Source organism: Ostrea edulis, chromosome 8 (genome assembly GCF_947568905.1).
Source record: "Ostrea edulis chromosome 8, xbOstEdul1.1, whole genome shotgun sequence".
Classification (NCBI taxonomy): domain Eukaryota; kingdom Metazoa; phylum Mollusca; class Bivalvia; order Ostreida; family Ostreidae; genus Ostrea; species Ostrea edulis.
This window is the reverse complement of record NC_079171.1, coordinates 19,923,077-19,935,675: the sequence shown is the minus strand read 5'-3', so window position 1 is coordinate 19,935,675 and position 12,599 is coordinate 19,923,077. Positions and strand designations below refer to the sequence as shown.

The following is a 12,599-nucleotide window of genomic DNA, read 5'->3' as shown; positions in this document are numbered from 1 at the left end:
ATACATTGCAATCAATTTTTTTGAAAATGCATCAGGGCATGAACTGCGACTACTCGTACCAGCCTCCTTGATGAGGCGCGTTACTGTTATAGACTACTCGTGTCAGCCTCCTTGATGAGGCGCGTTACTGTTATAGACTACTCGTACCAGCCTCCTTGATGAGTCGCGTTACTGTTATAGACTACTCGTGTCAGCCTCCTTGATGAGGCGCGTTACTGTTATAGACTACTCGTGTCAGCCTCCTTGATGAGGCGCGTTACTGTTATAGACTACTCGTGTCAGCCTCCTTGATGAGGCGCGTTACTGTTATAGACTACTCGTACCAGCCTCCTTGATGAGGCGCGTTACTGTTGTAGACTACTCGTGTCAGCCTCCTTGATGAGGCGCGTTACTGTTATAGACTACTCGTGCCAGCCTCCTTGATGAGGCGCGTTACTGTTATAGACTACTCGTGTCAGCCTCCTTGATGAGGCGCGTTACTGTTATAGACTACTCGTGCCAGCCTCCTTGATGAGGTGCGTTACTGTTATAGACTACTCGTGCCAGCCTCCTTGATGAGGCGCGTTACTGTTATAGACTACTCGTGTCAGCCTCCTTGATGAGGCACGTTACTGTTATAGACTACTCGTGTCAGCCTCCTTGATGAGGCGCGTTACTGTTATAGACTACTCGTGTCAGCCTCCTTGATGAGGTGCGTTACTATTATAGACTACTCGTGTCAGCCTCCTTGATGAGGCGCGTTACTGTTATAGACTACTCATGCCAGCCTCCTTGATGAGGCGCGTTACTGTTATAGACTACTCGTGTCAGCCTCCTTGATGAGGCGCGTTACTGTTATAGACTACTCATGCCAGCCTCCTTGATGAGGCGCGTTACTATTATAGACTACTCGTGTCAGCCTCCTTGATGAGGTGCGTTACTATTATAGACTACTCGTGCCAGCCTCCTTGATGAGGCGCGTTTCTATTATAGACTACTCGTGCCAGCCTCCTTTATGAGTCGCGTTACTATTATAGTTCATACCCTCATATATTTTTCTTAAAAATGAAACCTATTTCTTATATTTACACTTTACATAAACTTCCATTTTTAACGGAATTTCCAACTGTTGAAATGACGTACTGCATCTACAAATGTATTAAGATTAATACAATATACGAAATGGCTATATCTACAATTTGCAAAGATATCGAAGGCAAAACCATTGGAAAATCTATTTTTTGTTTATTCTTGAGAACACGCGAAGTCAAATTCTTTTCTGGAAAATAGCATGTATTATCTATCAAATATGATTTGGTTGTTAGCAGGATTTAATTTTCTACTTTTTTGTTTCACTTATTCTCTAAGAATATCAGAAATAGTTGGATTTTCCCAGGGAGAGAATTCGTACTCTATCGCTAGCTCAGATTTTCGGGGAGGGGGGGGGATTCTACTTTATAGCCACTTCAACATCGCCTCCTTTATTTTCAGTTAGATTAGCATTTCCTCCCTCCATATATATGATGTTAAATTTAGGAAGATATCTCATCAACTTTTGAGAAATGTGTAAGACTTATTTCATTGGCACAAACAGATTATACACTTATTACTTAAACTTATAAAGTTAAAATTTTAATATTGATTTAAATTTTGAAAAGGTTTAGAAAAGACTACATTTTGTGGCGGAAGGATTGTTTAATCATAAAGTTCTAAATCTGCACGATTTTACGGCTTCTGTTTTATCCTACATGTATACCAGCATATCGTCAATATTTATACCCCTAAACGTGTATCTTATTTTTTTAATTTATAATACAGATAGTAGAGACTTGAAATTAATACAAATGTTGTACAATAATCTATTCGGTTGAATCGTTAAAAATCTATATATTGATTTACCTGAGATTTTGTATGAAATTTAATATTTTAACCAATAATTCAAAAATTATATTAATGACCCCCACTTTTTAAAGTTCCATATTAAATTTCAAGGCAACTTATGTTCTTTTATTCTTTTAACCTCTCAATTTCAGTAATCATGTACAAAAACACAATTATTGTTTTCAATCTACTAGCATCAAACTTTTTATATCTATATAGTCAGGGGACATGAGTACGTACCTATTTGATTAATCGATTGATTGGTGTTGCTTGTGTTGTGTTGACACCAACAAACACCCACCGTGTTTATTTGAATAAATCGTAAGTACGTTTTACGTGCAAAAAGGTCAGGTTTAACACCCAGTAGCTCATGATCAATAACAAGCACTATGACACCACCTTTTCATTTTAATTTCATAATTCCTCTTCAATGTAAAAATCAAAAATATGTTCCCAAAATAAATTACAATGCTACAAAACTCAAGTGCGAACTTCTATAAAGGATGCAGTCACACTATGGTCGGCATTTTAAGAATTTTGGACATTGGAGGATCTAGAGGGAGGGGGGGGGGACTGGGGCTGCAAACCCCTTCGATTTACTTTGGATAAAAAAATATCTAAGTGCGAAAATCGATCAATGAGAAAAAGGAAGAAATACAATAGTAAATGTTAAATTTGTGGGAGCTATAAGATCAAATGTGGATTCTAAAAAAAAAAAAGGAACTTTAGTAAATTTGAAATCGCAAAACTTTTCTCAAATCAACATCAAAATGTTGAATTTTCAACATTTTACGCAATTCCTCATCATGATTAAAGGCTAGACTTTTTGAAAAGATAGACAGTTGCTTCTTTAACAAAAATGGAAAAAGGAAATATTCATATTTAGTGATCAGTCATCCAAAAAAAAAAAATTACTTTGTTAAATTTACACCACGCTGATTCCACGCACAAGTTGAAATAAACAATATGCTGGAGTTCCTCATTGGCAATATCTTCGTAGTCTTTGTTGATAAGGTCTTCCAAATGTCTGTTGAAATTCCTTTGGGTACGAATTGTGCTCCTTTGTTAGGTAACCTGTTTTTATATTCTTATGAAGCAGAGTTTATTCAGAAGCTTTTAACTGAAGAAGAAAAAATCTTGCTGTGGCCTTCAACTCGACATTTAGATATATCGATGACGTTTTATCTATTAACAATAATCATTTTCATACGAATGTTGATTCGATACATTCCTGTAAATTCGAAATAAAAGACACCATAGAGTCCTTCACATCGGCTTCGTACTTATTGAGGATAGATGTTGGCGGCAAACTAACAATTAACTCAGCTTTATGACATTCGGGATGATTTCAGCTTCTCCATCGTCAACTCCCCATGTTTATGTAGCAATATTCCATAATCACCTGCATATAGTGTATATAATATCATAAACGATTCGATACACAAGAGCTTGTTCTGCGTATGATCATTCTTTAAATCGAGACAGGCTACTGACAAACAACTTGATGGTGCAGGGGTTTTAACAGTCTTATTTAAAGTCAGCATTTCACAAAATCTACGGTTGTTAAAATGATATAGTTTGCCAATAAAACCTATAATTGGGTCAAATGCTGTCTGACGTGTTTCATATTGAATGTTGGGCCTGACACAAAAATTTTGATTACGGATTACTCCGTTTACCTGATCAAGATATAGGGCTCGTGGCGGGTGTGGCCTGTTTGCAGGGGTTGTTTGCTCCTCCTAGGCACCTGGTCTCACTTCTGTTATATCCAGGGGTCCATGTTTGACCAACTCTATATTTTGTATTCCTCATAAGAGTTATGAGATTGATCACTATTCCTTATCTTCACCTTTCATACAGTGGTGACACATTGTCAGATATGTCCTGAAACACATTGTTACATGGAATGTAAAAAAAGTACCCTGTATAGATCTGTGTAGACATCTCCTTACTTGCAACTGTTATGACTGTTTGGAAGGGAATATTTGTAAACATCTACACAAGGTTCAGTCCTTACTTTATCGTTATACTGGTAGATGTACATTAGAGGATCAGACTAACATTCATAATGAAAATATTACTGACAAGGTCATTAGTCCACCTATTAAGAAAATAAATATTTGTGACACTTTGACTTCAGCAAAGATTCAATGTATTCTGGACAAAATAATGTCTCAGATAGAGAATAGTCCTCGTGTTCAAGAACATAGACTGTATAATAATGTTACAACATAGGGTTATATGATTTCTGCCGATGATGGGTTGAAAACCTCCCAAACTCCTAAAAAGAGTTTAAGAGAACTCATAATATATCATGTATGTAATCGCACTTTTTGAAATACCGGAAAGAGGCTAGAAGAGAAGAAATTCTTTGACAAAACCATCCCAGCAAGGGAAATGAAAGATGTTTCAAAGCATAAATCAAGGTATAGAACAAGGTCAAAGGTCAAGTCAAATCTCAAAAAAGTCAGAGAATGGGTCATCTGCATGTTCTACATGGTACATGTACTTCTATATATCCCAATCTTAAAAGAAACAATAAAATTAGAAGGTTATATCAAAGTATGAAAGTAAATATTTAGGAAAATGTTAAAACAATTATTAATAGCTGGCATTTGTTAATTAAATCATACATAAAGTAGACCGCTCAAGAGCTCTTAGAATGAGCGAGAAAAATGTTGGCAGCACTTGGCGAATTTTTTTGAGATTGGAAGCATCAAATTATTATAATATCATCTTATTTGTAGGTAATTTTTATTTTGAAAAAAGGGGTATAAACTTTTATGTTTGATAGTTCAATAAAGCATTGAATAGTTTTCACCAGGATATCATAATACTGGTCAATCTCCGGATCCGATCATCGTTAATTTGACCTTGAGCGGTTTGGAGAGTTTATTTTTGCTTGCGTTCAGAATAGGACGAAGTTAGTAATTAAACGTATATAATACATTATACACATGTGTCCACAACCCACTCGATCGACCAAACGTTTTTCTTACCTACCTTTATGAAAATTTGGATTACAGGGGAAAACAAACAATATTTTAATTTTTGACACTAACTCCATTGCGTTGGCAAATCCACATGCATTTGCATCGGGATCGGGGTTCAGTTTGAAAGCGAAAGGAGGAATGATGTCGTGTACTTCACATGTCTTTATTCTTGTTTGTTTATTAATCACAAGCCAATGCGCTAAAGGCAAAGATAAAGGAGATGAAAAGTGGAAGAAAAAGGACGTCCGTGATTATTCAGACGCTGACTTAGAACGTTTATTCGACCAGTGGGAGGTTTGTTCTTTGATTAACAAATATGTAACGGATCTCTGTTTTCAATTGGGCAGTGGCGGATCTCGCTTTTAGATAGGGCTGGGACGATTCAGGGTTAGCTCGATTCGGTTCGGTTTCGATTCAGAACAGCACGATTCGGTTATTTTCGATTCGGTTCATGTTAGGTCCAGTTTATCTAATGACACCACAAAAATTAACAATTTTAATGAGTAGCATGATTATTTGATTTTGATTTTATTCAAGTTATATAGCTATACGTCGTCATTTGTAAACATCATATCTATTCATAATGGCATTTTATAACTTTGATAGAAAAAAGAAAACACTGACAGTCTATCAAAATTTGTTATATTAATATGCTGCATAAGTTTTGGATTATTAAACAAATCTATAGTGAATCTAATATGATATTGTTTTCATTGATATGCAAAAATTCAACAATTCTATCAATTGAGAGTCTTTGAAAATTTATTGATTTACTTCTCTCATATTAACTGTCAAATCTGTGTCATTACCTACGATGTTGATTTCACTCCACCACTGACAGAAATGCTATATATGTCATGTAAAGATAAACTGCAATGATCTTACGGACCATATTCTGTTGGTATCTGAGTGATGAAAATGCTAACTCTCAACACAGTAGTGATTTAAATCTCTGTTGCATAAAAAACCACATGTTTTCGACATCACTTGGACGCCATATTTGTTGTTTTGGTATAAGTAAAATCTAAACCAAACCGAACCGAAATCCAGAATTTGTAATCAGTGCATCGAATCGAATGGTATGAATTGCGGTGCACCGAAAATTTTGGTGCACCACACAGCCCTACTTTTAGAATATGGTAACACTGAAATGTTTTCATTCTACACGACTCAGTCATAAGCGATTACCTGCTCAAACTTATATCAAGAATGCATACCTATCAGTGTGTGGTACCTTGGGCATAGTGGATATTCATTGCCCCCGTGGATAGGGCGGGGCCACAATAGGGGGATCAAAGTTTTACATACAAATATATAGGGAAAATCTTTGAAAATCTTCTTCTCAAGAACCATTGGGCTAGCCAAATTTACATTTATATGAAAGCTTCCTGACATAATGCAGATTCAAGTTTGTTCAGATCATGGCCCTAAGGGGGTACATGTAGGTCGGGGCCACAATAGGGAGCAAAGTTTTACATGGGAAAATGTAGGTAAAATCTTTAAATTTGCCAAAGTGACTCTGGTGAGTGATGTGGCCCATGGACCTCTTTTTAAAAATGTACATGTACTTCTAGAAATCCATACTCAATGAAGAGAATTCTCATTATGTTTGAATATAGCATAGGTACTTTAGTAAAGCTTGTCACATACATACTACAGGAAAATGATGACGAAGAATTACCTGAAGATGAACAGCCTGAGTGGAAGAGAGAACCCCCTAAAGTGGACCTCTCCCAGCTTGACCCAAACAACCCTGAGCTCATGCTGCAAGCCTCCAAGAAAGGCCGCACTCTCATGATGTTTGCCACTGTATCAGGTGATTCTCTGATAGAGCCTCCCCCCCCCCCCCCCCCCCTCCCATTTTAACTGAGACTGTTGTTGATGAAGGATAACAAACTTTGATGATAGCCTAATTCACTGATTATAACTACGTAATGGCCAGTATGGATATCATTCACTGATTATAACTACGTAATGGCCAGTATTGAGATCATTCACTGATTATAACTACGTAATGGCCAGTATTGAGATCATTCACTGATTATAACTACGTAATGGCCAGTATTGAGATCATTCACTGATTATAACAGGAAAAGAATGTTGTGGCCTGTATTGAGAAGTTTTTATGTATTTGAAGGTGACCCAACAGAGAAGGAGACTGAACAGATCACACAGCTGTGGCAGACCAGTTTGTTCAACGCAAATTACGAAATTCAAAGGTATTCACCTTTCAAAAGTACATCTATATTAGAATGCTGCTTCCAAAGATTATATTCAGCTTTAAATGCTATCTGAAATACAGACTATTTTGCTGAACTTTAGCATTGTAAGGTTATGTGTACAGAATAGGGAACATCTCGGATTACACAATATGTGAATTAGATGGGTTACACTGTACTGAGGTAGGGCATGTATCAGGTGTAGATATAAAGACACAAGACAGTGTATATAAAACACAACTAGATGTCACCAGCAGAAAGAGAACATTAGGTCTGAAACAATACGCCCCCCTCCACGATTCATATTGCAATACTTATGCCATGATTCAATATTTTCAATACGAGTGTTTGACATGTGATAAAAAGAATCTCCCATGATTTGTGGTTTGATATGATTTATATTCAACTAGTTGTGTGTTTCCTATCCCCACATCAAGGATTGGAGATAGAAAACACACAACTCCTTGAATATAAAAACACACAACTGGTTGAATATAAATTTTATTAAACCACAAATGATGGGAGATCTTATATATCTCTCGTTATGGTACTAATTATTCTGGAATATCCATGTCACATATTTAGCTTTACGCAACTGTTACATTACATTGTGTTTTTACTTTTGCAATACAACCAGAGTACTTTTTCCAGCAGGTGTTTGCTGAAGCTATAGTGAGACACAGTGTACATGTCAGAGTAACTTCTTAGTGTGATAGGGGATAGGATTAACTCTGAGCTATAGTGAGACACAGTGTACACATCAGTGTAACTTCTTAGTGTGATAGGGGATAGGATTAACTCTGAGCTATAGTGAGACACATTGTACATGTCAGAGTAACTTCTTAGTGTGATAGGGGATAGGATTAACTCTGAGCTATAGTGAGACACAGTGTACATGTCAGAGTAACTTCTTAGTGTGATAGGGGATAGGATTAACTCTGAGCTATAGTGAGACACGTAATCTTTATCAGTTTTACTATATAGATACATGTATATTGAATTTAAAGCAGCATTAGATGTATACATTGGCAATACAACTTAGAGGTCTTAAATAGGCTATGCCTGCTGCCTGATCCCATTAACTTTGTGAATAAAATATAGTTTAAATTAAATACAACCACTGATCATATGCCAAGTACACAAGATTCATGTTTCATTTAAAAGACTATTGTAGCATCTTTTTTTATTCTTAAGGAAACTTTAAATTTGTGAGGGGTTTTAAGAAATAGATTTCAATTTTTGAGAATACATGAGGGTATGAACTGTGGCCTACATTGTATTTGATGAAGTATGTTAGCCGCTGACGTGAAGTGTTACAGTTCATACCCTATGTACATTATGTAATTTCAAAATCAAAATTTGTTTCTTAAATTACATTCTTCTTTCATTTCTGTCAGAATTCCCATTTGTTAAGATAGATGCACAATATTCATCAAGATTCATACAAGCATTGTTTTATCACCTTCATAAGGAAATGGCTAGAATTACAATCTGTAAAGATGTCAAGAACGGCAAAAACATCAGAAATGTAAGCACTAGAATTGTTCACAGTATTAACAATGGACGTATATTTGCAGGTATGTCGTGGGCAGTAATCGGGTGATTTTCATGATAAAGGATGGTTCCAAGGCCTGGGAGATAAAGGATTTCCTCGTGACACAGGACCGCTGTCAGGAGGTCACCATCGAGGGAAAGAACTACCCAGGGGCAGCAGCCAAGGTCAGTATATAAATTTTTTTATAGATTTTTCATATTGTTTACTTTTTTTTGTGCTCAAATGATAAGAGATTTAGAAATGTAGCTATTTGTGAGTACATACATGTAGTCACGAATATTTAGTTCTGGTTCCTGTTTCTCTTTTAATAGTACAATATCATTTTTTACTGAAAAATTCTTACTGCATATAAATTGACGAGACTGATCCCATGAATTCAAAGTGTCTTGAAATCTTTAGGATCTACAGTATTTATTAAAAGTCATTCACATGTACAAATGTAGCAGTAGTAGATAAACCTGAACATGTAGATATACACAAATATTTACCTTTCCAGTGTGTTTATCTTCGATATCTTTACCAATTGTAATGATAGCCATTTCAACATGAATGCAGTGCAGCTGTGAGCAATGTGTGTATGAATCTTGATGATGTAATATGTCTATTTTAGGAACAGGGATTTCCTATAGAAATGAGCGTAGAGTGTTGATATAAAAATGAATATCATTTATGAAAATACACGAGGGTATGAACGGCAACGTTTCACAAAGGCATAATTTTCATGGAATGCCAATGCATGAAGTATATTGCCATGAAGCCTTGCAGTTCATGCCCTCATGTATTTTCCAAAATCAAATTTATTTCTTAATGTTGTCTTACGTTATTGATACTGAGATCATCACACCTTCATATCTACAGTGACATGACTCATCTATCTCGTTGTATTTATGACTGATCTATCTTGTTGTATTTATGAATGACTCATCTACCTCGTTGTATTTACAACTCATCTATCTCATTGTATTTACGACTCATCTATCTCATATTTATGACTAATCTATCTCATTGTATTCTCTATCTCATTGTATTTACGACTTATCTATCTCGTATTTATGACTCATCTATCTCATCGTATATATGACTCCTCTATTTCATTGTATTTATGACTAATCTGTCTCATTGTATTTAGAACTCCTCTATCTCATTGTATTTATGACTCATCTATCTCATTGTATTTACAACTCATCTGTCTCATTGTATTTACAACTCATCTGTCTCATTGTATTTAGAACTCGTTGTATTTACGACTTTTCTATCTCATTGTATTTACTTCTGTTGTGGAAGAACTGTGACTTTGTTTGACGTGATTTGTCTTTGGATTTCTCAACCTACAGGAATCGGACAAATCCACTGAAGGAAAACAGAAAACTGATAGCCAAAAAGCTGGCAAGCTGCCAGAGAAAGAAGCAAAGAAGGATGAGTTATGATGCTGAAACTCACCATCAGCTGTACCGAGTTGTTACAGTGTGTTAGAAGTGCACTACAGTTTATAGCAACATGAAGCCTAGGGATCTAGATGTTTTGTCTGATCATAGGATCCCCTCAATCAGTGTGCTGTGGAGAAATAACATTATGAACAATAACATTTTATACATTCATTTTGTAGAGTGCTTTTAAAAGTATGTATACAATTTTTTTGTTTACAATATTTGACTGTGGTGTCCAATCTCAATGCTCCCTGTAGAGATTCTGTCTTAACACTGAGAGCTGGGTTTGTTTTGAGTTCAGAAGTTAAATGACTGGGAATATCTTTCAAGGATGGCCTCCTTGTGGAAAACTGGCAGCTCTGTGGAGTCTGTGTTAACGGTACAGAAACATTTCATGTCCAGTGATCAGTCATAACAAATGTTCCAGCTTTATGTTGTATTTTATCAAATTTGACTCGACTCATTGTATTATGTAATTATTTGGACTGCGTTCATTATAAAGACATCAGAATTTGACTCGACTCATTGTATTATGTAATTATTTGGACTGAGTTCATTATAAAGACATCAGAATTTGACTCGACTCATTGTATTATGTAATTATTTGGACTGAGTTCATTATAAAGACATCAGAATTTTGAATGAAGGCTGTATGTATGTGACAATATCATCAACATTATCTTAATATATATATTTTATATTTGAATTTTGATGAAGCAGTTATACCTCAACTCTGTTGGCTAGAATAATATTTCTTGAAAAAAGTACAGTGCTCCCTCAATATATTGCCCCCCCCCCCCCCCTCCCCCCATTATAATGCCACCCCCGCTTATTGCCTGAAAATCCCAAAGAACAGATTTCCTCCCATGTTAACATGCCCATTTTAATGCCAACCCCACATAATGCCATATGCCACTGATTTTCACAAACAAATGGTCAAATTTTATAGGGTTTACCCTCAATAATAATGCCAATTACCTACCACACATCCGTAATCACACCTGTACTTCGATAGCGGTGCAGTGAAGTGTGACAGTTTGGACAAGGGATGCAAGTGGCCAGGTTAATTACCAATAATTGCAGCATTGAACTCAAGATAATTTAAATGTTTATACAGAATGGAGTCCAAATAACTTTTTGGTATTGAATTTGTTTTGACCGCTCAGTGAATTGTCCATAATGGTTAATTTGTTATAATGCCACCCCCGCTTTATTACCCAAATTCGTCTTAAACAAAAGTTGGCAATATATCGAGGGAGCACTGTACAATTTTAATATAGAATATTCAGTCAGTGTGGCCAGAATTGAGAGAAGTTGAATACACATTGTTACTTTTTTGTTTATTTATGATAAAGGAAAAGGGAAAAGGAAATGCAGTAATTAAATATCAAAGGGCTTCCAGTACATGTTTATTGTCTGTCAATATGTGTGTCAACAATGTATGGTACAAATAACTTATCACACTGTATGTAGTATGTGTAACGAGGTACAAGTGCACTCTGTACAAGGTTGTAGGGTACTAGAAATGTGTATCATTAAAGACTGTATAATCCGGGTTAACATTACATTCCTCTGCCACAAATTCTCACGATTGTCTGTTTATCAAAACTGTAGTCTTATTAAACAAAGAAAATCACAGATTATTTCACTGTACACATGTTCAATCAAAATACATATATAAATTATGTCAAATTATGTTTACTGTTGAATAAAATATTGAAAAATTATGTTGATTAATATTTTTTGCTCACATGAGCCGAAGGCCCAAGTGAGCTTTTCTGATCAAAACTTTGTTTTCTGTTGTTGACGTCGTCATAAACATTTCACAATTTTATCCACTCCAGAACCACTAGGCCAATTTCATCCAAACTTTGCACAAATTATCTTTGGGTGAAGGGGATTTACGTTTGTTGAAATGAAGGGCAACGCCCATCTTTAAGAGGCGGTAATAGCAAGTATACAGACAAATTTTAAAAATCTTCTCGAGAACTAGCAAGCCAATTTCAATCAAACTTAGTACAAATCATTCCTGGGGTGAAGGGGATTCCAGTTTGTTCAAGTAAAGGGCCATGCCCCCTTCAAAGGGGAGGTAATCGCTGAAATAGGTTAAGGTCATATAAAAATCTTCTCCAGAACCACTGGGCCAGGAAAGTTCAAATATTCATGGAAGCTCTCTGACATAGTGCAGATTCAGGTTTGTAAAAACCATGACCCCAGGGAATAGGATAGGGCCACAGTAGGGGATCAACGTTTTACATGCAAATATAAAATCTTCTCGAGTACCATGGGGCCAAAAAAAATTAAGTTCACATGGCAGCTTACTGACATAATGCATAGTCAAGTTTGTTAAAATCATGACCTCCAGAGGTAGGATGGGGCCACAATAGAGAATCAAAATACATGCGAATATACATGACTAGTATAGGAAAAAAAATTCTCCAGAACTACTGGGCCAGAAAAGTTCAAATGTACATGACAGGTTCCTGACATACATGTAGTGCAGAAATCGTGGCACCCGAGGGTTTGATTGAGCCACCATACGGGA

At 36.0% G+C, this 12,599-nt stretch overlaps 1 protein-coding gene across 1 annotated transcript; it reads left to right on the top strand.

The window, feature by feature from the left end:
* Positions 1-4,960: 4,960 nt before the first annotated feature.
* Positions 4,961-11,781, top strand: LOC125662691 (LRP chaperone MESD-like). The gene is made up of 5 exons (XM_048895000.2): positions 4,961-5,147; positions 6,513-6,669; positions 6,991-7,072; positions 8,650-8,791; positions 9,962-11,781. The coding sequence occupies exons 1-5, from the start codon at positions 4,992-4,994 to the stop codon at positions 10,052-10,054; spliced, it is 630 nt and encodes a 209-aa protein (XP_048750957.1). The 5' UTR covers positions 4,961-4,991; the 3' UTR covers positions 10,055-11,781.
* Positions 11,782-12,599: the final 818 nt, after the last annotated feature.